We start from the raw sequence: 27,837 nt of genomic DNA on the forward strand, positions 1-27,837 counted from the left end.
AAATAGTCCGTTTCTATGTATGTTGGCGTTTGTTTTTGTTGCAGTTCAGTGTTTCTATTGTTCCGTTGTTTTCCTCTTATGGTTGATGTGTTTCCCTCGGTTTTAGTTTGTAACCCGGATTCGTTTTCTCTTAATCGATTTATGACTATTGAACAGTGGTATACTACTGTTGCCTTTATTTAATAAGTCTATTTCGGATATTGTGAATATAAGGCTTTTATTTTGGCTAAATATTCATACTCGTATTAAGTTTGAATTCAATTTCGGTACCTTGTAATTTTGTATTTTATAGATACTGAATGATTCAATACATGGCACAATCACGCTAGACCCGTTACTTGTTAAAATAATTGATACACCACAGTTCCAACGACTGAGAAATATTAAACAACTTGGAGGGTGTTATTTTGTTTATCCATCCGCATCGCATAACCGTTTTGAGCACAGTATTGGGTAAGTAAAATAATGTTTATAAATGTTTTTTGAATCTGAAATACACAGACGGTTAAGGCTTGTATCTTTACTTTGTAATAAAAGATTGGTACTTCAAATAGTCTATAAAACAGACTTTGAATGTGCATTTTCTTAAACATCAAATAATAATACGTCAGAACTTAAAAGAAAATGAAACAAAGTATAACTTTCGAGGAACATTAACAGGCGAAAGATACCAAAGGATTATTCAAACTCATTAGTCGAATTAAACTAAACTGACAATGTAATGGCAAACAGACAAACAAATTACCAAACGACAAACAGCAGTACATAAGACCCATCATAAAACACTAAAGACTGAGCAACACGAACCACCACCAAAACGGGGGAGATATCAGGTGCTCCAGAAGGGTAAACAGGTTTTATTATATAATAATAGCAAATCAATTCATGAGGTTTGTTTACTTGACAATGTGACTGTGTGTAGGCTTAACACAGTTTACAAAACCCAAGAGATAAACAATTAACCACTAGTCGAAAAAACATCACTATGGTAAACAAAATAAAAAACAATGAAATATAAACCAACTGTCAAAATAGACTACATAAAAAATACATCGAGCAACACTAACCTATCCAAAAAAACCGGGTGTAAACGTAGTTGCTCTCGATAATTTTTTGCAAGCCCAGAACTTTAAATACCAAAAGATTGTCGCCTGTTAAGTTAATTCATCGATAGTGTTCCATTCCCGACTGTGACATTTTTACTAAGTGTGGACAGCATTTTGTTTAATGCATGCATAGTAACATATGCTTACCCATAGGATGCACCCAATCTCGATCCTTTTAATAAATAAATGATCCGCTTCAGCTCACTGTTACCACTTCGATGGTATCGTGGTAGCGTGATCGCATCCGGCGCGGGAAGTCGTGAGTTCTAACCCCAGTCGGGTCAAACCACGGCTTAAAAATTAGTATTTGCTGCTTTTATGCTGAGCATGCGACATTAGGGAGTGGGATCAAAGACTGGTCGGCTCGTAGTCAGATTAATGTGTCCGGGTAGGGTGACATATCTTCTTGTGGACTGTTACCTTGTGAACTAGCACGTTATCCATCTATCCATATAGTAACTCATGGTCACTAGATATAACATAAATAGTGACCGATGACCTTTTTGAGGTATCTTTATACTAGAACTTTTGATAAACAAAAGGACTTTTCTTTCCCTGTTGTTATTTTTCCTTTCCTTAATGACGATGTTCCCGTTGACTCCTTCTTTGGGAGCGTACATTTCTGTATATTCTATTTGCACGTGTTTGGAGTGACGTTTTGGATTTGAATTATAATGTTATATTTCCATTGCTCAAGATATCATAAATTAGTCAAAACATTAACAATATTTTATCCCTATATAGAGATTTGTTGTGAAAGTATGTCTCCATCTGTAGGAATGTAATAAACAGTTTTATTTCGCATAAACGGTAGTATAATTTGTTAATCTTTCCAGATTATGCGTTGTCCTATTTTTGGCTTAATAAAGTAATTGATAATTACTGTTCAAGCCCTGCGTCTGTTATTTTTTTGGGGATAAACATCACTAATTCACCAAAATATTTCAGATGTTTTTTTTCTGTACTGAAATTTTGTACAGTTGTTCTGGGCATTGACAATACTGTCATCATGTTCTGGTAATGATATTTCTGCATGAAATCTTCAATCACGAACTACAATAACTGATATTGAGGTTTAGGATGTCAAGTACTTTTGAGTTTGCTTTCAGTAGCTGCGAGCATTCTTTGACATGATGTATAATCTTTTTTATTATTGTTTTCTTTGTGAATGTATATTATTGTTACCTACTTAGGATTCATTTAGTTTCTTGGATTGAGGAAACATTGTATTTTCGAGGATATTTGATTTCTTTGTTTTGCAAAAATCTGCATACAGGCCTGTAAAAATTTGAACGTCCAAGTTTCGTATTTGTTCTTAAGCCAACAGATGCTCCTCTTGGGTATGAGTTTATTGTCGCATGCATGCGAGGAGTTCAGTGGTAACTATATCTATACATAATGGGGAATAGGACATAATCGGTAAAATCACAGATCAGACGTTAACGTTATATGACCGTAATTTTCCATTGGTGATATACTATTATGTTCCATGTAGCTGATGCAGATTTAAAGCACAATAAAGGAAAAGACTTCATTGACTAGAATCACGTCAGACTTGGGAAGAATATGGATTTAAATTTTATCCGGGTTGAATTATGATCGTGACTGAAAGAACATATATTTAGATCATTATATTAATAAGTTTTAATTATCGTGTTGAATCATAATATCCTTATACTCTAATGATTTATTAGAACCGAAACAGTTGAAGAGCTATATGACAAAAAAGGACCTAAATATAATAGCAAAATCCATCTAAAGTCAACTTTGCCTGACGGAGCTGAAACCTTATGAATTTCAATTTGTTCAGAAATGTACACAGATTATCCATCTAAAGTATGTGAAGTGTTTTGTGGACATTTTGCTCTTTTCGTCTTTTTTCGTTTTTTACCATGATGGCATTTGCGAATCCTTTAACGTAATTTGATAAAACAAGCACACATACTCTCTTCGATTAAGGCCGTGTTCACATTGAGCTAAACTCGGTGTGGTGTAAGTGTACTCTTAAACTAAACTCAATTACGTTCCCATTGATAAAAATCAATGTTAACATGTAGTTTGAAACAGGTTTTGACTACATACAGTCGATCGTCAATGTAGGCCTTGTGCGGGTTAAGTGTTCATAAAACAAGATATCAAGAGCGTTGATTTTATTGTGAATAGTTAAGGAAGTTACATATATTGAATAAATATTATTATTATAATTCTATGAATTAAGTTCTTTTCCTACTTTTATGACAAAAACTTAAAGATTGCTCCGTTAAAAACATGATTAAATTTAATAGCCTTAGCCTTAGTGGGCCATTTGTTTTTCAGTGGGATGAGTTTTTTTTTTCTGATAGAATATCCATTTTACACAGGTTTATTTTATTTAGCGCGAAAATTATTTTCACTTTTTTTCAACTTTTTCTTGCAAAGTCCTGCATTTTGTAGGACAAACTATTCATTTTAATTATGTCGTGGACAAGGTTATTTTTACAGTTAGTACCAGTCCATACTATTCATTTCCATAATCACCATATGTGTGACTGGGGAATAGTAATATGGTAATCAGATCTTCTTCCGATCGGCCGTAAAACCCTTCCAAAGTAGAGCGTCCGGTTGGCTCCCTCTCGGACGGCCTCTATCAAAGGACCTACCAATTGTATTTATTGTGAATTTGTTCTCATCCTGAACATGTATGAACTATTTGCCACTGGACTTTTATCAACCAACAATTAATCAATCAATCAATCATTTTCAAATTCCTTTTCTCGCCTATTGTTACGCTGTTTAAGCAACCTAATCGTTACATCATTAGAACTCTCAAAGTTCTCCAAATCAATAGAACGGTTTTCTTAAGGTACCGTCCATTCATCATCTTGGTACAAACCATTCTTTTTATTACTTTAATAAAAAAAAACAAACATTGTGTGTTCAATAACGTACAGGAACCTTTTTTAAAACTCCATGTTGAATCCCACGCACTTCATTTTCAAGAATTCAAACAATTTTTCTCACTTCCCTCCTGGAACAAATACATTCTTTTCTTTAAAGAAAATTAATTTAAACAATTTATCTCCTCCTTCCCCCCAAAATTTTTTTTAGAAAAATAAAAAATGAATATGAATTGGTCTACGCCTAACTGATACAAAAGTTAACAGAGAAATGTTTAATTCAATTCTTTTTAATGTACATGTAAATTACGTGTACATGTTGTTTACTGATGTGAACAATTTTCATGTACAGGTAATTAAAACCGATGAACAGATTTTATGTGAAACCAGTGTTCACTACATGAAACTAATTGTAAAAAGGTTTACAGTACACAGCGTTTGGTGTGAACACGGCCTAAAATTATCACAGTTGTGCGTTTCTCTGTTATGAATGTTCTTGCGTGTGTCTGTGCTGTATTTCTGTCACGTAGTGTTTTAGCGATATTTTTTAACATTGTCATAAAACGGGAGGTTTGGCATGCCATGAAACCAGGTTCAACCCACCATTTTTTCTTGAAATGTCCTGTACTATGTCCAGAAAATGGCAGTTGTTATCAAATAGTTCGTTTCTATGTGTGTTGGCGTTTGTTTTTGTTGCACTTCGGTGTTCCTGTTGTTCCTTTGTTTTCTCTAATAGTTGATGTGTATCCCTCAGTTTTGGTTTGTAACCCGGATTTATTTTCTCTCAATCGATTTATGACTTTTGAACACCGGTATACTACTGTTGCCTTTATTTATATTTCCGTGACGAAAATCTGCAGATATAACGCTGAAACTAAGGTCTTTATGATATTGTTAATTATTGTTAGTACTTAGAATCAGGTATAAGTACAAATTAGAATAGAACTTCTAACCAAATCTGGTGTTCATGTCTAAAAGGACAGTGCTTACTTTTAGGTGGAACTCTTTGATATTTTTGAAAGTAAAACATCAAGCTGGTTATTTATCAAAGATAACTTATAAAATATATACACATTTATATATTCAGAACATGTTTCTTAGCCAGTAAATTAGCACACCAGTTGCAGCAACGGCTTGACCAAGACATAGAGAACTTAAAGAAATCAAATGATACTGCAAAGGAAACGTATGCTATGAAATTGGAAAATGCGAAAATGACAAAGAATGACTTACTGTGTATAGAGATAGCAGGCTTATGCCATGATATAGGTATGCAAAAAGATTAAGGCTGGTACCTATGAAATCAAAACTATGGCTGGTACCTATGAAATTAAAACTATAAGTCGAAAGACCAACAACGCAATGCTTAAAAAAACTAAGAGACAAGCAACAGTCCACTAAAATACAGGTAGAATAAAGACTGAGTAACGAATCAACACATTGGAGTGAACTTAGCAGATACTTAGTAATATACACCATACAGTTTGGTGACTATGTTAAAACATTTACTGTATTTAATTGGAAATAATTGATACCATGGATACAGTTAAACTTACCTCAAATCTTGACTTACATCTAGATTTTTACAGCAAATGTCGGTTAAGAACCAAACTTTACGACACAAAAAATAATTAAAGTTTCCAAATGTGAACTCTCCGTTTCTTTAAAGCAATATTTCAGCAAAGATTGCATATGGAGTGTATATCTCCAAACACAAACAATATTCCAGGGGGGGGTTGCTGCTTTCAATTAAGCTTTTGAACCACAAGTGACGAATTGAAAGTCATCACTTAGAAGAAAACAAATTCTGATACCATCATGATTTGGTTTATCGTTATGTTATATCTGTGTCACATATAACAGCGGATATATTCAAATTCTAGCAGCTAAAATCCTGTCCTATTTTCCCTGATTGTGATATCACAGATATCTAGGTTTCGATAAAAAAATAATGTTATTGTTTTGTTTTTTTTGCATTCTTCGAGAGTGTCGAAATATTTTCTTTCTTTTTAAAATCATTTACCGATATTGAAATAAGTATTGATGGTACCAGAAGATGGGTTATAGTTCATAAAATTGAGTAGATTGGGTGTAAACAATGAAGGTCTTCTGAAGCTGGAATGTTTGGTTGGGTTTTAACTCATTATGGTATTGCTATTGTGTCCTATTCCCTATCGTAACATTTTTGTTTGACACTTGAATTGTATGGCGGGTAATGTATACATCGGAGAAGACCCTCACCTTATCTCGCTCCGTTCTCATTTTATGCAAATCCGTTGTTTTCTTTTCGTTTAAATATTCAAAATGGATATACGAGACTTTCCCATCAATATACTGTAACGTTGCACCTCATTGGCTTCACAACTCTACTTTCAATATTGTGGTTCATACATTTTCTTGTCTAGAATGGGATGTGTTTCTTATAAGAAATTTTGATGTAGTCTATGGCATCACCACCTGATTTGTGGTAAATGAATATCGAACTGCTTAAATATGACCTAATTAGGTATAAAACAGAAAAATCGAAGTAGTACAAGCAACTGGAATCAAATGACTCCAAAAATAATTAGACCAGGTTATAATGCTTGCATTATTCGTCATTTGATTCCAAATTCAATTGAAATAACAATACAGACACCATAGACGTGTAAATAGCAGTAGTAATAAACATAACAATAGAGACAAAAGATACAAAAGGGACATTAAAACTCATAAGTCGAAAATAAACTGACAAGGCCGTGGCAAAAAAAAGAAAAGGACCAAAAGAAAAACGACAGCGTACAAAACACAGCATAGAAAACTAGAGTGTACAAACAAACACCACAAAAACATGGGGTGATGTCAGATGCTCCGGAAGGGTCACAGATCAAATCAAATAATACATAAAAGCTACTGACGTGTTTTAAACAAACAATCGACATGCACATGGGAACCAACTGTTTCTCCTCTTCTTGCCGACTTGTTCCTTTATTCATTAGAAGCTGACTTCATACAGGAGCATCTTAGGAAGAATAAAAAGAAGCTAGCATTATCCCTTAACTTCACGTTCTGCTATATAGATGATGTTCTCTCACTAAATAATTCAAAGTTTGGTGACTATTTTGAACGCATCTATCGCATCGAAATTGAAATAAAGGATACAACAGATGCAGTTAAGTCTGCCTCATATCTTAACTTGCATCTAAAAATTGACAATGAGGGTCGATTGAGAACAAAGCTTTATGACAAAAGAGATGATTTGAGTTTCCCAATTGTGAATTTCCACGTCTATTTAGCAACATTCCAGCAGCACCATCATATGGAGTATTTATCTGCCAGTTGATACGATATTCCAGAACTTTCTTTTCCGGTCATGATTTCCGTGATAGAGGGTTGCTGCTTACAATGAAACTAATCAAACCAAGAGTTTGAAGTTGAAATAATCCCTTTGAAAATTTTACAGACGCCATCACGAGTTGGTTGGTCGTTATGGAATATGTGTTTTGCAGATGACGACGAATATGTTCAATTGTTGTTACCACAATCCCATCCTCTTTTCCTCGAAAGTGATCTACCGAATTAGACTTATCACCGGGTTTGTTCTTCGACTTATGAGTTTGAATATCCCTTTGGTATGTGTTGCCTCTCTTTTAACAGCTGTTGATATATTAAACGTAGATTTGATTGGGAAATGCGTCCCTCTTTCTCCATTAAAACGTATTGTTAAAATAATATTTTTGCCTTTTTTAAGGACACGGACCATATTCCCATTTGTTTGATCGATTGTTTAATAAGGAAATGAAAAGGAAGTACAAGGACACGATGGAATGGACGGTTTGTATTAATAATTGGTGGATATTTTATCACATTATCTTTCTAAACTTTATGGCATCGGCCTATTTTCGTGTACTATTTTCAGTGTAGAAATCAATCACGTGCTAAGAATATCAACAATGGCATAAATACAGACGTTTACATTAGATTGACAAACTGTTTTGTGATCTAGTTTAAATATATAAATATATATATATATACTTAAAATCAAATTATGTGTCCACAGAAGTAGAGATATAAGAAAATTGAAAGTTCAAAATGCTCTTAATGACTGTTTTAAATTGTGGACATTCAGTTTAGAGAAATTAAATGAATTTAGAAATTTAATCAATAATATCAACAAAAGTATCCAGTTCACTATGGAATATAGCGATAAACAATTACCGTTTCTAGATATTTTTATAATAAAATGAAAGATATTAAAATTGAAACGGATATGTACTTTAAACCCACAGACTCAAATAATACTTACTTTTCCATTCGTGTCATCCAAACCACACAAGAATAAACATACCGTTCAACTTGGCGAGAAGAATTTGTACTCTTGTCTCTAGTATTCAATTGAAAAATAAAAGACTTCAAGAATTAAACGAAATGCTATTAGAAAGACAATATCCAAAAACTTAAATTGATAATGGAATAGAACGTGCAAATGTAATAGATATCCAACACCTAGGAATACCGAAAAACACCGAAAATAATACGGAACAAGTATTAACATACATAAAAAGTAAAAGACAGTCGAAATCTTTAAAGAAGTTACTCACAAGTGCAAAATTAAACAAATATGAAATATCACTATCTGTCAAAAATGCGGACGTTCAAACTGTGGTATTTGTAAAAAAATGATTTGGAAGGAGTATCATATGAATTTAAATCGGGAGAGATTTAACTATTAAGAATTCTTTTACATGCGCATCAGGAAATGTAATTTATGCAATTAAATGTAATGGGTGCCAAAAATATTATATTGGCCAAACAGGAAACAGGAAACACAGTACGCCAAAGAGTTACGGTTCAACCTCAACACATCCGACTTCCAGAAACTAGGATGATTAACGTTATTGAACACCTGGACTCATGCGCAGCCAATAAAATACCAAAATACTATGTATTTCATTTTACCAATGTGACGACCAATTTACTGAAGAAATGCAATACAAATAAAGAAAACATGTTCATTAAAAAGTATAAACCAAGCACAAATAGATAAGAAGCAACTTATGTAAGGGTTATGATCCTTTTGTGCATTGTTACGTAATCATGATCGTGACGTTACGTTACTTTTGACTTCATTAGTTACATTAGCATCAATGATTATCACATTAAGGTGGTACCAAACACCTTGACTAAAATTAATTTGGCTCGTTTAATTTTCATAAAATTTTGACAATATATTTACTTTGACTCGTTGACAAAATATATAAAAATTTCAAAAAACCACACACTTTATCGGAAAAATTTCATTGGATATATAGCAGTTTGACAAACACTAACTTTGACCATTGAGAAGCTTAATATTTCCTTAACAATAGAACGTGATTAAAACGTTCAACTGATTTTTACAGAGTTATCTCCCTGTAGTGTTATGTACCACTTTAATGTGAAACCGGTTGAAAAAAATGTAGTGAATTAAAGGACTTTAAGAGCATTTTGAACTTTAGTTTTAAATATATATATATAAACAAGTCTAAATTGAAAACAACTTTCAAACCTATGATTGCGTTGGATAAAAATCGCAATTTTTATACGTGTGCATGCAAAACAAATTTCTTGGTAGAGGGGTCTAAATACAGCAAAAACTACATTTTCCAAAGACCAAAAAAGTGAAAAAGTATATTTCAACAAAACGCATTTGACTAGCAGGTCAAACAACGGATGTTCTTAAACACTGCTGACTGCCTTGGCGATTGCCAAATAAACGGATCACCATATGTAACAAAATGGATCTTAATTATTAATTTAATATTAAACAGAAAAAAATTAATTTGCGGAAAAGATTGTATACCGCACATATGAGGTGCTTAAATTGGTACACCATATCCGGATTTCGACAATAAATGTCTCTTCAGTGATGTTAGGAATCGAAACGGTATTTGGAAGGCCATATAATTTACCTCAATTTAGGATTGACTCTTGAATTTTGAAGAGTCGAAATAGGATGAACAGATTATATAAACCCGAAGGCAAATATAATACAAGCCCAAACGAAAAAATATAAACAAGACTAAATTGAAAACAACGTTCAAACCTATGATTGCGTTGGATAAAAACCGCAATTTTTATACGTGTGCATGCAAAAAAACAAATTTCTTGGTAGAGGGGTCTAAATACAGTACAAACAACATTTTCCAAAAGATCATAAAGTTAAAAGGTATATTTTAACAAAACGCATTTGACTAGCAGGTTAAACAACAGATGTTCTTAAACACTGCTGACTGCCATGGCGATTGCCAAATACACGGATCACCAGATGTAATATATATATATATATAAAGTGCCTAGAAAATCAACCTAACGATGTTAGAGTTAATCTGATTTTTTTCTTCCTCCCCGACCTGGGCTGGAACCTGTACTTTTCACTTCATACTTCTACGACAACACCGCCTAGCATTGCGCAGACGCCTTATCCCCTCCTCTTACTATAGCTGATAAATGATAGCTGATATATATATATATATATATATAGATTGCCTAACAATGTAATTTTTATCATGGTTCCGATTCATTGACGATATTGATTTCAAATGGACAGATTCACAAGAACATCTTAATGAATTTCTAGGACACTGTAACTCTTTCCACCATTCAATAAAATTTACATATGAATCATCTATGGAGAAAATAAACTTCCTCGACACTACGAGTTACATCAAGAACGGAACCATTATAACGGACCTTCATACCAAACAAACGGACAAACATCAATTCCTTTCTCCTAAAAGTTGCCATCCTAAACACTGCTCCCGTGGCATCCCATTCAGCCAGGCATTGCGAATCAAGAGAATATGCTCTACTGAAAATACGCAAAATGCTAGACTTGGACAACTACGTAAACATCTAGTTGTTCGAGGATACAATAACAACATCATTGATAGCGCTTTCGAAAGAGCAAACAAAACTAGTCGCCAAGAACTTCTAGAGTACAAAGATAAGAATAAAGCAGCTAACAGAACACCCCTTGTACTCACTTACCATCCTGATTTTAAAAATGTGTCTTCCATTGTTCAGAAGCATTGGCAAATTGTAGAAAATGATTCCAATCTTAAAAACGTATTTTCCTCACCACCAGTCATGGCCTTCAGAAGACCTAAAAACATTCTTGACAAATTAGTGACATCTGTATTAGCAAAGCAGCCTACTCCATCTCCCGGTTGCTACAAACAATGTGGTCGAAGGAACTGCTTGTGTTGTAAAGCTGCCAATACAAGCAGTTCTTTCATCAGCTCCGTTACTAAACAAAATTATACCATCTACTCAAATTCCAACTGTAAAACGGAGAACTCAATTTATATATTAACATGTGACACATGTGGCATTCAGTATGTGGGAGAAACAATGGACAAATTTAATATTCGGCTCAATAACCATCGTTCATGGTACAAAACCAACAAAAACTGTCCTCTCACAAGACATCTTCGTTCAACGAAACATTCTTTTGATAATGTTACCTTCCAAATCATAGAAGTCAACACCGAGTGGGACACCACGGCGAGAAGGAGAAGAGAAAATTTTTGGAATTACCAACTCCACACTTTAGAACCTGATGGTCTTAACGAAAAAGATGAGAAAAGATACAGGAAAGATAAAGAATAATTTAGTACACAGCATCGTCCTTTTTATCCTGTAATATTGGCCAATGGACGTTGCTAACTTCAACTACCAATTTTGTAAAAATCTTGAACTTCATCCACATTATGTATTATTTTCAAGGCAGCTAAATTCAAGTGCAACATATACATTGAGCTGCAAAAGTTTCTTATCATCTACATCCGATTTCACCTGGATAGATGCACGCTTGATAAAGCTAGTTAGTCTAGCGAAATATTGCGTTTATTTTCATCATTTTGTAAATAATTTAAACATTCTTATATTTACATACTAAATAGTGTGTTAAAATTACATTGTTAGGCAATCTATAATTTTATTTGTGTAATTGAATTAATCTCTGTACTGATTAATCCACACTCCCATAGATTTGTATGTCATGTGCTGCTATTTATAGGCACTTATATATATATATATATATATATATATATATGTAAACGCCTAAAAAGTGTACAAAACAACACCAATATTAAAAAAAGGAAACATTAAATGTAAGTATCTATAAATATTTCGGATAACAGATATCCTTCATCAGTATGATTATGATGTAACATGAATCATATCAATCTATTCTGACTATAAACAATCTTTAAATTTATACAATTTAAACAGAACAACGCGCTTGTAATAGCTAAAAAAAATTAAATGACGTAGGTTAGGTATTTACAACAGAGGTTGTATAGATATGCTTCTAACAAAAATAGTAATGTGCGATATGAACTGGTACATTTCTAAAATTTCACAGGCGACAAAGGTTAAGTTATTACAACAAAGCGACTGCGTAGAAATACATTCCTAATGAATAGCACTGACCCTTTTGAGCTGGTATAGTACTAAAATTTCAAATTTGACGAAGATTAAGTAATTACAACAAAGGCTGAGTATTTACACATCCCAAATTAAAAGCAGTTTGATAATTAAAAAAAAATTTTTTGACAAGGTTAAATAATTACACCGTGTCTGCGTATTTTTTACATCCTAAATGAATAGCACCCTACGATTTAAACTGGTATAATTCAATAATTTTAGAGTTGACAAAGGTAAAGCAATAGCAACAGAGACTGCGTAGTAATATGTAATATAGCCCAAATGAAAAGCATTGCGCAAAATAGAACTACATCTTTTCATTGATCGCAATTGGTGCCAAAGTTTTTAATTTTCTTATCAAAAATCTTTCCCGAGTGAGTCTATCCTCTCTAGACCAAGCAGTGGTCAATGATTGTAATGGTCAGTCGATTGAGATCTGCCTTGGTGTGGTCAGGGGATCTCAAATGTCGACTGAGAGGAAGGTCTGGCTTGCATTCATAGTCGCTACGATGGCCGTTCACACGTTTGTGAAATGGTTGTTTTGACTCGCCAACATACTGTTTACCACATTTACACTGTAGAAGATACACAGCATCTGTAGTCTTGCAATTAACATTGCAAAATATGGTGTATTCCGTACCAGGGGAGTGACTGTCAAAAGTCTGGGTATTCAGTATTTGCTTGCAAGTCAGACATCGTTTGTTTCCACATCCCTTACAAGAGCCTACAGACTAAGAACCTGATCAACGTAAGCGACCCAAGGGATACCAAAGTTTTTTTGAGCTTTTACAAAAATCAGGAATTTATAAATAGTATAAATTATCAATTGATTATCTACAGACGTAAAAGTACTAGTGTTGAGTACCAACACTTACTGTAAGACAATAGTTCCATTGTTGTTCGTTTTGAAGTGTAAAATCTATTAACAATGCAAAATAAAAACATTGACGATGGCGCGACAGTCGGCCATATTGAAAACAAACCAGAATCATATTCTTCTGCTTTAAAAGCCAGCTTTTCTCCAATTCCTTTATTTGATGATACTGACAGTAAAATCGACCCCCTTGAGGTTATTAGCCAAGTGAAACCAGTATTTATACAAGAAAAAATCTATTTGGTGATGCAAAACTAAACAGAGACCAGTACCTCACACATATTGAGTTGTATAAAAAAACATATACCAAAACATACAGAAAGGTCATCTTAAGGGTCTACAAAGAGAAAGGGGAATGTGCAGAATATATACAGACGCTGATGAGGACAGGGATATACTCATAACCAGAGGTCTGATAATACGCAAAAAAATGATAAAGGTTTATGCACAGAACCCACATACAGCAGGAAATGAAAACTAAAATTTCATTAGAATAAGGGTTAAGGATGTGCCATGTTCCGCAGAAGATGGACAAATTGTTCGAGCTATAGAAAATGGAGGCTGAATAGTCCACAAAATTTATCGTGAACGATTGCGGGTTGATGGACTTTTGTCAAATTGTCAAACAGGTGACCGTATACTTATGGTTGACCAATTAGCTAAACTTCTCTCACGAAAGGTTAGGATCGAAAAGTACACAGCTATTGTGCTCCACAAAGAACAAAACGTCGATGCAACAAGTAATATCACTTGTAACAAATGTCTCCAACAAGGACACAGAATAAGGGAATGTACAAATGAATGGGTTTGCAATCTTTGTAAAAAGCCTGGGCACAAAAGAATTGATTGTGACGAGTTTGAAGTGATCAGTCAACAGGGAAAAAATTCTCATTCCGGTGAAAGAGACGAGTCTGATACTGATGAGGCTGATACTGATGATGAAAAAGAGCAAACCACTGTGAAACAAACTGATTCCTAGTCTACGCTGCAAGCTCTGTCTTCAAAACTGCCTACTTTCTCATTTCAATTCAATGCAGCCAAACCATCAGACCAGGCCGAGAGAAGAAATGAGCAACATGCAAATGTATTCCGTGAAACCAGTGAGCAAAGCGAGAACAATCCTAAAACTAAAAAGGCTAAAAAAAAACGGCCAAAAAAGCTCATGATCGATTGCAACACAAAGACAAAATTACAGAAAAATTCCAAAATACCCCAGACTTCAGAGCAGAGAAGAGAAATGCGACAACGCCAACAAATGAATATGATAAACGTAACAGCCAACAACAAAAGTCAAAAGTAAGCTAAGCTGAAACTATGGTAAAGAAATCATAAATATAAAACTTGTACATTGTAAATAATATATTAACCAATCTTAATATGTACGTAACTTTGTTTGTTTCCTTTTATTATATACATATAAATACCAAAAAAAATTAGTATGATGTAATAATAGATTGCATATATTCAAGAGAATTAAAAAATTGTGAGGATAGAATCAAAGGTCTAATGATTGTAAATATATTTTTATTTTATATGCAAGATAAAATGAAAAGTAATATAGATGAATTGATGAAATTGTTTAACCATATAAATTATCTGGGAAGAAAAAAAACTTTTAATTATTAACTGTTCCATGGAAAAAGATAAACTACACAAAGTATTCTGCACATACAATCATAATCCAGAGAAGATCTTCACATCTTTATTGATAGCAATAATAGTTCTATTTTTAGACGTCGTAAATTCCATACATCTATTTAAATTCTTACACACTCCTAAGAAGATTCGATTTATAGGTCGTTGTTATGTAAGAACACTTAAGTCCACTAAAACTTCATCTCTATCCAGTCCAATGTTAATTGTAAGGAAAATGATACTGCTAGTCATTAACATCCAGAGTGAATGTAAAGTCTACACACATAATCTGAATCTATTATTATACACTGACTACTGATGTTTATGGGTTATTGAGCATGCGTCTAAACAACAGATCAATTATGATCTACAAAATGACCTAAAAACATTGTTATTAAATGTAATATATTTGTTGTTAGTGTTTTTAAAGAATGTCACAAAATGTACAAACTTGTGTGAATACTCGTACATGATTAAAAATTATGTACAACAATGCTGTCATAAATATTTACATGATTATCATGAATACCTGTATATAACAATTTAAAAATATGACAAGTAAAATACACTTGTGTTCTTTGAATTGTCAAGGGTTAAGGGCTAAAGAGAAGAGGGAATGTTTAATTTTCTGGATGAATCACCAAAAATGTAACATCTTGTACATACAAGAAACACACTTCACTAAGAATATAGAAAATACCCTAATGTGTGAATTTGAGGGATCTCTTTATAATAGTTTCGGTACATCAAAAGCAAAAGGAGCCTCAATTTTTATAAGAAAAGATCTGAATCATAAAGTAATTGATCAATATTCAGATAAGGAAGGAAGGCTCATACTTTTAAATATAGAAATAAATGAAAATATATATACACTGATAAATATTTATGCCCAAAATGCCCAACACGAAAGAAATGCTTTTTTAAAAAAAGTAAAAGAAACTGTTGCAAATAATAGTTTAGGAATGATAATGATAATAGGAGGAGATATGAATGGCATTTTATCAAATAAAGACAATAAAAACTTTAAACCTGGACAAAAAAAAATAGAAAACCAGTAAACAATTAAAAAATGATGATAAAAACTCTAAAACTCATTGACATTTGGAGAGAATTAAACATTGCAACCAAACAATTTACATGGAAAAGAAAAAAAACAGTGACAAAGAAGCCACTCGCATAGACTACTTTCTGATCAGTCCAGAACTAAGAACACTGGTGTTCTCAGCTGATATTAGACCAGCAATGATAACACATACTGATCACCAAGCAATATCAATATAATTTCATATGGTTGAACGTAGTGAATTAGAGTGAAATTATTTTCTCTTGTCGTTTCATGATGTATATAGGTGTCGTACCTATCGTGTGGTCAGTTTCCCGCCGAAACTGGATTTCGGTCATTCAGCACGACAGCGCCAAAGCGAGCGGTTCTCATTTAATCACTTGGTAAATTTTAATTTATTCAATAAGTCCCCCCTTTTTTATTATTTATAAGATAAGATTGATAGGACTGGAGGGTTGTTTTTTCTTTTTGGTATTATGTTTTGTGAAGTATATAGTTGTGTATAATATATACATATGTGTTTTTGAATGTTCATGTGTAACATATTTAATAAACATAGCAGCGACGTTGTCGTGTAGCTTTGCACTTTAATTATGAGTTTTTGTATTCTTCATACTTTCACATTATGCTTTTCCTTTTAAATGGTTTTTCAAAGGCATACATTATCATGGGGTGGCGTACATGAGACTAGTATTATGTAGTGAAGTTTTAATACAGAATGAAGGTTGTTACAAGAGAACTAAAAATTAAAGAACGTCCACAAATTAAAGGTTAAGGGTTCTTTAAGCTAAACAATAGCATTCTTCAAGATAATAATTATAAAATGATGATAAACAAATTAATCAATACATATAAAAGTAAAATACATACCAAGGATCCATCAGTACTATGGGACTTATTTAAAACTGAGACACGAGAACATGCCATAGGTTTCTATAAAAGAAAAGCAAAGAAAAATAAAGATATAATAATAAATTTAGAAACAAAATTAGGCAAACTTAATAATCTTATTAATAATGAGACTATAGATAACAACTATATGAGTATATTAAAAAATGAAATTGACAATGTAGAAAAGAATATAGAAATACTTTATATCAATAAAAAAAAGGGTGCCCAAGTAAGATCTAGAATAAAATGGATAGAGGACGGGGAGAAAAACACTAAATTCTTCTTATGTTTAGAAAAATCAAGACAATAAAAAAAGACTACAGCATTGAAAGATAAAACCGGCTTAGTTTATACTGATACAGATTCAATTTTACAAATTGCAGTATATACATTTAATAAATGTTATGAAAAAGGGGAACTAACTGAAACACATAAACTGGGGATTATATCCCTTATTCACAAAAAAAAATGATCCGTTACTCTTAAAAAACTACAGACCTATAACACTGCTAAATGTTGACACAAAACTGATTGCATATACCCTTGCACAAAGAATTAAAAATATTCTACCGAAAATCATTAGTGCCGACCAAAATAGTTATATTGCAAATCGCTATATTGGGTATAATGTAAGACAAATTCAGGATATCATAGACTATGCTGAATCATTCAAAATAGAAGGAGCCTTGTTATTTTTAGACTTCTCCAAAGCGTTTGATACACTTAAATAGGAATTTATGCACTCGGCATTACAAAAATTTGGCTTTCAAAAATCAATTTTGAAATGGATTAAAACTATCTTCAATGATGTTAAATGCTCTGTTACAAATAATGGTTGGATATCAGAACCCATATCTATTTTTAGAGGAATCCGAAAAGGATGTCCTTGCAGCGCTCTAATTTTTGTAATAGCTGTAGAAATATTGGCCTGTAAAATCAGACAAGATTCTAACATTAAAGGGTTTGAAATAAGAATTGACGGAAAATCACATAGTCTCAAAATATCATAATTAGCAGACGACACAACCTTATTTCTAAAAAATAAAAAGGAAATATCTAAGATACTAAATGTAATAGAAACATTTGGAACATTCTCAGGGCAAAAACTAAATAGAACAAAAACTGAAGGAATATGGTTAGGTAAGCAAAAACACAGCATAGACAAATTTGAAAACATTAATTGGACAAATGGACCAATTAAGTCTTTAGGAATATATTTTGGTTTGAACAAAAAAGAGTGTCAAAAGTTAAATTTTGATAAACAGCTCCAAAAATCAGAAAAAAATATTAAATACTTGGAAGAAAAGAAATCTAACGATGATAGGTCGAATAACTGTTGTTTAAACTTTCATCATCCCAAACTTGACATATTTAGCAACAGTATCCAATATAGACAAGGATCATTTAACACAATTTAATAAAATTATTTTTGATTTCATTTGGAACAATCGAAGTGAAAAAGTGAAAAGAACTGTACTATGTACCCCAGTGTTACAAGGTGGTCTAAATATGACAGACATTGTAAAACAAATTGAAGCAATTCAAATAGGAGGGGTCAAAAGATTAAAATCTCCTGAAACCTCTAACTGGAAAGTTATACCGAGATTCTTCTTTGATAACTTTGTTTTTAATATGAACATAGAAAATATGAATTCAATATCTAACATAAATAAGTACAAAATACCAGACTTCTACTTAGAAATAATAAAAACATGGATAAAATATACAAAGGGGAAAACTGCAACACCTGAAAACTTTAGATCAATCCGACAACAGATTATATGGGGGAATAACTATATTAAAGATAAGGGTAAATGCCTTGTTTTTTTAAAATTGGATTGATAGTAAAATAATTCATATAAATGACATATTAGATACCAATGGGAAAATATCAGAAAAGGTAGTACTTGAGAAATTAAAAAACAAAACTAATTGGATTGCTGAAATGCCAAAACTTAAAAATGCTATTCCAATAAAATGGAAAAAAAATGATTGAGCATGAGAATTCAGTTAGGACTAAAGTTTTAACCAAGCTGAACATCAAAATAAATAGTCGTCCGTAACTTTTATTAAATAATATGGAAACAAAAAATATTCATAAATTCATTAAAGTGCAGGGTAAAGAGACACCACTAGGATTCTTAAAATGGAATCGTCTATTAAATATTGGTAATTTAAATAAAAAAACAGAAAGCATTTTAAAATTCACTCATTTTTTTCTGAAAGATAATACACTAAAAATATTTAGATGGAAACTTTTGCACTATATCTTACCTGGTAAAGTCTTATTGAAGCAATGGAAAATAAGTACAAGCTCAAACTGCCATGAATGTAATATAACAGAAGATTACGAACACATGTTTTTAATATGTAAAACATTAAAAGTATTTTTAGAAAAAATAAAAGATATTTTAGGAAAAATTAAAATAGGAACTCATATTCTAAGCTTATCAAATTTAGCATGGGATATAAAATTGAACAGGAAGAATACTATGAAGTAAACTACTTATTAACAATAATCACATACGCAATTTATAAGGCATACTACATTTCTGAACAAAGACCAAAACTTGTCAACACTTTTTGCATTTTCAAATCATATTTCAAGAAATTTTCGAAATGGAGTGTAAACGGCAGGTTAAACTTAATGTTCTTTGCAGTGTTGCACAAATTTTAAGTACTTTGTAACTAGATTTAAGGTACATTTATGTTTATTTTTTTTTATGTTATAGATTTATGTAATATTATTATCACTTTGACATTTATAGAATAGAACCATATAATTATATGGTATAGGTGTATAAGCTGACATTTGTGTTCAGATATATGGATTGAATCCCAACAAAAATTGGATGATTTTATCAGACATGCAAACAACGCACACCAGTCAATTAAATTTACATATGAAATTTCCGACTCCAAAATATCTTTCTTAGACACTACTACATCTATTAAGGACGGTGTCATATCAACAGATCTCTACTGTAAACCTACAGATAAACATCAGTACCTTTCTCCCCAAAGCTGTCACCCCAAACTTTGTACAAAAAGTATCCCGTACAGTCAAGCTCTCAGAGTAAAGCGGATTTGCTCCTCTGAGGAGGCTGTCACTAAAAGGTTACAGGAACTTCGCGGTTTTTTTACCAAACGAGGTTATAAGAAATTGGACATAGATCAGGGATTTGCGCGTGCTAATAACAACAGCCGCAATGACCTATTACAGTACAAACAGAAGAGGCGCAACAAAATAGTTCCGTTTGTTTTAATATACAATCCCGCCTTCACTAACCTTTCACGTTTGATCCGTGCCAATTGGCAAACTATTGCCAATCACCCAAAATTATCCAAGATCTTTCCCAATCCTCCTGTCTTAGCTTTTCGGAGACCAGCAAGTCTGAAAGACTTATTTGTGAGAGCTGACGTCTCCTCTAATAAAAGCTGTTCAACTGCAGGATGGTGCAAGTCGTGTGGTAACAGACGATGTCTGACTTGCCGACAAATACTGAATACTCAAACATTTACTTGCCACTCCACTGGGTCTGTGTACACTATATTTTGTAATGTAACTTGCAAAACACAGAATGTTGTATACCTTCTTCAGTGTCGATGTGGCATGCAGTATATTGGCGAGACAGAACAGCCTTTCAACAAACGCATGAATGGTCATCGAAGTGACTACACCTGCAATTCCGACCTCCCCGTAAGTCGTCATTTGAGATCACCTGGGCACGCCCAAGCTGATCTCAAAAACCTTACAATCACAATCATAGACCACAACGAGGGTTGGTCAAGGGCCGAAAGACTTGCTCGGGAAAGGTTTTGGATAAGATGGATAAGAAAGCTAAGAACAGTTTCCCCAGAGGGCATAAATGAAAAAACATAGAATGAGTCACTCATTTTCCCTACCATCACTCATTTTCCTGACATCTTTTGTTTCCAGTTACTCCGGCTTCCTTACTTGACTCTTACAGTTTTAAGGATTCTTTTGGAATTTTTGGAATTTTACTAGTTTAAATACCAGGGTTCTTTTCATTTGGTAGGGATATACAAGTACGCATCCACGTCCAACTTTTAACCTTAGCCCAAATTTACTATTATTTTTTCTTTTCATTATAAAACTGCTATTTATTTGGAATGATAAATACGCAGCCTCTGTTTGTCATATTTTACCAGCTTATATCGATCAGTGCTGTTCTTTTGGGAATGTATTTACACGCAGTTGTTGTAACATCTTAACTGACGTCATTTTGGAATTTAAAGTTGTGCCAGTTCATATCTATAATTACTATTTTCATTTTAGGCATGTCTTTGAGTCGTTAATTGGAAGTTTTAAAAATTTATTAGCGTCTCTACATATGATGTTCAGGTGAAACTGTTTCACTTTTTTTATTGTATAGAATTCAAGATTTCTATAGTTTAATAATCAGAATAGATTTATCTGATTCATTTTACATCGTGCTCATATTGATGAAGGATATCTGTTATCCGAAATATTTATAGTTACATTTGTTCGTTTATTGTAATTTTTTGGTGATGTTGTACCCTTTTAGACTGGTTATATATTATATTTTGTAGTGTACTGTATCATATTTATATGATCCATCGCCCCGTAAGATTTATCGTCGGCTATTATTCAGTCATTTATATATATATATATATATAAAACGTCTGAATAATAGTCAACGATTTTTCCCACGAGGGCGCTGGATCGTTACGAGTAACGATACATGTACACAATAAATAAACTATATAAACGCCTAAAAAGTGTACACAACAACACCAATAACAAAAAAAGGAACTATAAATGTAATTATTTATAAATATTTCGGATAACAGACATCCTTCATCAGTAAATATGATTGTGATGTTAAATGAATCATATATCAGTCTACTTAGATTAAACTATAACAATCTTGAAATTTATACAATAAAAAAGTCAAACCGAACATCAGGTAAGACGCTTGCACAATTATTAAAAGCATATATTTGAACTCTCTGTTGTAATTAGTCATATAACCTATGTCGTGTTTAACACATATTTAGAATTGTGCAAGCGTCTTACCTGATGTTCGGTTTGACTTTTTTATTGTATTAATTTCAAGATTGTTATAGTTTAATCTAAGTAGACTGATATATGATTTATTCAACATCACAATCATATTTACTGATGAAGGATATCTGTTATCCGAAATATTTATAAATAATTACATTTATAGTTCCTTTTTTTGTCATTGGTGTTGTTGTGTACACTTTTTAGGCGTTTATATATATATATATATATATATATATATAAAAGTCTAAATTGAAAACAACGTTCAAACCTATGATTGCGTTGGATAAAAACCGCAATTTTTATACGTGTGCATGTAAAGCAAATTTCTTGGTAGAGGGGTCTAAATACAGCACAAACAACAATTTCCAAAAGACCAAAAAAAGTGAAAAAGTCTATTTTAACAAAACGCATTTGACTAACAGGTCGAACAACTGATGTTCTTAAACCCTGCTGACTGCCATTGGCGATTGCCAAATAAATTGATCACCAGATCTAACAAAATGGATCTTAATATTAATTTAATACCAAACAGAAAACAATAAACTTGTGGAAAAGATGGTAAACCACAAGCATGAGGTGCAAAAAAAATTTGTACACCATATCCGGATTTCGACAATTAATGTCTCTTCAGTGATGTTAGGGATCGAAACGGTATTTGGAAGGCCATATAATTTACCTCAATTTAGGAAAGACTCTTGAATTTTAAAGAGTCGAAATAGGATGAACGGATCATATAAACCCGAAGGAAAATATAATACAAGCCCAAACGAAAAAATATATAAAAGTCTAAATTGAAAACAACGTTCAAACCTATGATTGCGTTGGATAAAAACCGCAATTTTTATACGTGTGCATGTAAAACAAATTTCTTGGTAGAGGGGTCTAAATACAGCACAAACAACAATTTCCAAAAGACCAAAAAAAGTGAAAAAGTCTATTTTAACAAAACGCATTTGACTAACAGGTCGAACAACTGATGTTCTTAAACCCTGCTGACTGCCATTAGCGATTGCCAAATAAATTGATCACCAGATCTAACAAAATGGATCTTAATATTAATTAAATACCAAACAGAAAACAATAAACTTATGGAAAAGATGGTAAACCACAAACATGAGGTGCAAAAAAAATTTTTACACCATATCCGGATTTCGACAATTAATGTCTCTTCAGTGATGTTAGGGATCGAAACGGTATTTGGAAGGCCATATAATTTACCTCAATTTAGGAAAGACTCTTGAATTTTAAAGAGTCGAAATAGGATGAACGGATCATATAAACCCGAAGGAAAATATAATACAAGCCCAAACGAAAAAATATATAAAAGTCTAAATTGAAAACAACGTTCAAACCTATGATTGCGTTGGATAAAAACCGCAATTTTTATACGTGTGCATGTAAAACAAATTTCTTGGTAGAGGGGTCTAAATACAGCACAAACAACAATTTCCAAAAGACCAAAAAAAGTGAAAAAGTCTATTTTAACAAAACGCATTTGACTAACAGGTCGAACAACTGATGTTCTTAAACCCTGCTGACTGCCATTGGCGATTGCCAAATAAATTGATCACCAGATCTAACAAAATGGATCTTAATATTAATTTAATACCAAACAGAAAACAATAAACTTGTGGAAAAGATGGTAAACCACAAACATGAGGTGCAAAAAAAATTTGTACACCATATCCGGATTTCGACAATTAATGTCTCTTCAGTGATGTTAGGGATCGAAACGGTATTTGGAAGGCCATATAATTTACCTCAATTTAGGAAAGACTCTTGAATTTTAAAGAGTCGAAATAGGATGAACGGATCATATAAACCCGAAGGAAAATATAATACAAGCCCAAACGAAAAAATATATAAAAGTCTAAATTGAAAACAACGTTCAAACCTATGATTGCGTTGGATAAAAACCGCAATTTTTATACGTGTGCATGTAAAACAAATTTCTTGGTAGAGGGGTCTAAATACAGCACAAACAACAATTTCCAAAAGACCAAAAAAAGTGAAAAAGTCTATTTTAACAAAACGCATTTGACTAACAGGTCGAACAACTGATGTTCTTAAACCCTGCTGACTGCCATTGGCGATTGCCAAATAAATTGATCACCAGATCTAACAAAATGGATCTTAATATTAATTTAATACCAAACAGAAAACAATAAACTTGTGGAAAAGATGGTAAACCACAAACATGAGGTGCAAAAAACATTTGTACACCATATCCGGATTTCGACAATTAATGTCTCTTCAGTGATGTTAGGGATCGAAACGATATTTGGAAGGCCATATAATTTACCTCAATTTAGGAAAGACTCTTGAATTTTAAAGAGTCGAAATATGATGAACGGATCATATAAACCCGAAGGAAAATATAATACAAGCCCAAACGAAAAAATATATAAAAGTCTAAATTGAAAACAACGTTCAAACCTATGATTGCGTTGGATAAAAACCGCAATTTTTATACGTGTGCATGTAAAATAAATTTCTTGGTAGAGGGGTCTAAATACAGCACAAACAACAATTTCCAAAAGACCAAAAAAAGTGAAAAAGTCTATTTTAACAAAACGCATTTGACTAACAGGTCGAACAACTGATGTTCTTAAACCCTGCTGACTGCCATTGGCGATTGCCAAATAAATTGATCACCAGATCTAACAAAATGGATCTTAATATTAATTTAATACCAAACAGAAAACAATAAACTTGTGGAAAAGATGGTAAACCACAAACATGAGGTGCAAAAAAAATTTGTACACCATATCCGGATTTCGACAATTAATGTCTCTTCAGTGATGTTAGGGATCGAAACGGTATTTGGAAAGCCATATAATTTACCTCAATTTAGGAAAGACTCTTGAATTTTAAAGAGTCGAAATAGGATGAACGGATCATATAAACCCGAAGGAAAATATAATACAAGCCCAAACGAAAAAATATATAAAAGTCTAAATTGAAAACAACGTTCAAACCTATGATTGCGTTGGATAAAAACCGCAATTTTTATACGTGTGCATGTAAAATAAATTTCTTGGTAGAGGGGTCTAAATACAGCACAAACAACAATTTCCAAAAGACCAAAAAAAGTGAAAAAGTCTATTTTAACAAAACGCATTTGACTAACAGGTCGAACAACTGATGTTCTTAAACCCTGCTGACTGCCATTGGCGATTGCCAAATAAATTGATCACCAGATCTAACAAAATGGATCTTAATATTAATTTAATACCAAACAGAAAACAATAAACTTGTGGAAAAGATGGTAAACCACAAACATGAGGTGCAAAAAAAATTTGTACACCATATCCGGATTTCGACAATTAATGTCTCTTCAGTGATGTTAGGGGTCGAAACGGTATTTGGAAGGCCATATAATTTACCTCAATTTAGGAAAGACTCTTGAATTTTAAAGAGTCGAAATAGGATGAACGGATCATATAAACCCGAAGGAAAATATAATACAAGCCCAAACGAAAAAATATATAAAAGTCTAAATTGAAAACAACGTTCAAACCTATGATTGCGTTGGATAAAAACCGCAATTTTTATACGTGTGCATGTAAAACAAATTTCTTGGTAGAGGGGTTTAAATACAGCACAAACAACAACTTCCAAAAGACCAAAAAAAGTGAAAAAGTCTATTTTAACAAAACGCATTTGACTAACAGGTCGAACAACTGATGTTCTTAAACCCTGCTGACTGCCATTGGCGATTGCCAAATAAATTGATCACCAGATCTAACAAAATGGATCTTAATATTAATTTAATACCAAACAGAAAACAATAAACTTGTGGAAAAGATGGTAAACCACAAACATGAGGTGCAAAAAAAATTTGTACACCATATCCGGATTTCGACAATTAATGTCTCTTCAGTGATGTTAGGGATCGAAACGGTATTTGGAAGGCCATATAATTTACCTCAATTTAGGAAAGACTCTTGAATTTTAAAGAGTCGAAATAGGATGAACGGATCATATAAACCCGAAGGAAAATATAATACAAGCCCAAACGAAAAAATATATAAAAGTCTAAATTGAAAACAACGTTCAAACCTATGATTGCGTTGGATAAAAACCGCAATTTTTATACGTGTGCATGTAAAACAAATTTCTTGGTAGAGGGGTCTAAATACAGCACAAACAACAATTTCCAAAAGACCAAAAAAAGTGAAAAAGTCTATTTTAACAAAACGCATTTGACTAACAGGTCGAACAACTGATGTTCTTAAACCCTGCTGACTGCCATTGGCGATTGCCAAATAAATTGATCACCAGATCTAACAAAACGGATCTTAATATTAATTTAATACCAAACAGAAAACAATAAACTTGTGGAAAAGATGGTAAACCACAAACATGAGGTGCAAAAAAAATTTGTACACCATATCCGGATTTCGACAATTAATGTCTCTTCAGTGATGTTAGGGATCGAAACGGTATTTGGAAGGCCATATAATTTACCTCAATTTAGGAAAGACTCTTGAATTTTAAAGAGTCGAAATAGGATGAACGGATCATATAAACCCGAAGAAAAATATAATACAAGCCCAAACGAAAAAATATATAAAAGTCTAAATTGAAAACAACGTTCAAACCTATGATTGCGTTGGATAAAAACCGCAATTTTTATACGTGTGCATGTAAAACAAATTTCTTGGTAGAGGGGTTTAAATACAGCACAAACAACAACTTCCAAAAGACCAAAAAAAGTGAAAAAGTCTATTTTAACAAAACGCATTTGACTAACAGGTCGAACAACTGATGTTCTTAAACCCTGCAGACTGCCATTGGCGATTGCCAAATAAATTGATCACCAGATTTAACAAAATGGATATATATATGTAAACTTATGCACGGGAGAGTGTATGCCTAAATTGTTTTGTACAAAACAAATAGCAATTAACATGTAATGTATAAAAAGAGTTTTCTCCCTTTTCGCAATAAAAATCACTGATTCCGTGCATAATGGTCATTGGTCATGATGTTTGTAATATTATCCAAATGATATTAGCAAAGGACACAAAGCGGTTTTCTAAATTAGCAATATATCTTCTTATTTTCAATTTTGAAGAAATCAAACATGTTGAAATATCTACTTTCGTTTCATTGAACGTAATTTAGAATAATATCAAAGATTGAAGACATTTCAAATAGATATATATATATACACATAGAAGAACATCATACATTAAGTCATCTTAATCATAGTGGCACACTAATTATATTTGAAACTTACCTTGATAGAATATGATAGACAAAATTTATCCAACGGAAAATTACACGTGTGGTAGGGTTTATAGGTAGCACGGTAGTATTTGCATTCCAGAACTTAGGTTGCTCTTTTGTGTACCCTACTTAAGTCAATGTATCTGAACAGTTCGATTGGACAAAAAATACAGATTCAACTGAACATACTTTCCCAAACTGAGGGATGAATCAGGTGTAGAAAAATAGGAAATAATTCTACATACAGGTGAAAATGAATTTCTGAGAATTTTTTTTAATTTTGAATTCACTGCATGATAAAAGACCTAAAAGCACTAGTGGCCTTAGGTTTTTAAAGATATAAAAAAAAGTAAACGGTCATGATACATATTCAAATTCATTTCTGAATAGTATAAGGAAAGTACTTCAGTTAACTGTTAATGTAGAATTTTTGGCAGTGTTAGAAAGTAGTGAAAATTCTAAAAAGGCTATCATTATCCCTTATGGGCCAGGAAATACTACCGTGCCCCCTTAACTGGGATATATATGTTTACACTAAATCAATAAAGGTATTTTTTTTACCTATTCAATTTGTAAGTTTATCAATAAAAAGTTGATTAAGGGCAACTAGAATAAAACAGACCTTAAATTCCACCCCTGGGAGCGAAAATTGCTGA

General features: G+C 32.5%; 1 protein-coding gene and 1 long non-coding RNA gene across 4 annotated transcripts in view; one reads left to right on the top strand and one right to left on the bottom strand.

Annotated features, from left to right (window-relative positions):
* LOC127700850 (deoxynucleoside triphosphate triphosphohydrolase SAMHD1-like) overlaps positions 1-27,837 on the top strand; it is a 148,294-nt gene that overhangs the window by 57,269 nt on the left and 63,188 nt on the right. For all 3 annotated transcript variants that reach the window (XM_052204543.1, XM_052204545.1, XM_052204544.1), the window contains exons 3-5: positions 293-453; positions 5,070-5,251; positions 7,713-7,795. In XM_052204543.1, the coding sequence (XP_052060503.1) occupies positions 293-453; positions 5,070-5,251; positions 7,713-7,795 (426 nt within the window). The remainder of the gene's footprint in view (positions 1-292; positions 454-5,069; positions 5,252-7,712; positions 7,796-27,837) is intronic.
* On the bottom strand, positions 14,812-27,254 carry LOC127700857 (uncharacterized). The gene is made up of 3 exons (XR_007981744.1): positions 27,192-27,254; positions 16,873-16,935; positions 14,812-15,318 (listed from the first exon to the last, which is right to left on the bottom strand). It is a non-coding gene; the product is annotated as an uncharacterized LOC127700857 (long non-coding RNA).

The sequence above is a fragment of the Mytilus californianus genome, unplaced genomic scaffold (assembly GCF_021869535.1).
Source record: "Mytilus californianus isolate M0D057914Y unplaced genomic scaffold, xbMytCali1.0.p SCAF_5, whole genome shotgun sequence".
Taxonomy (NCBI): domain Eukaryota; kingdom Metazoa; phylum Mollusca; class Bivalvia; order Mytilida; family Mytilidae; genus Mytilus; species Mytilus californianus.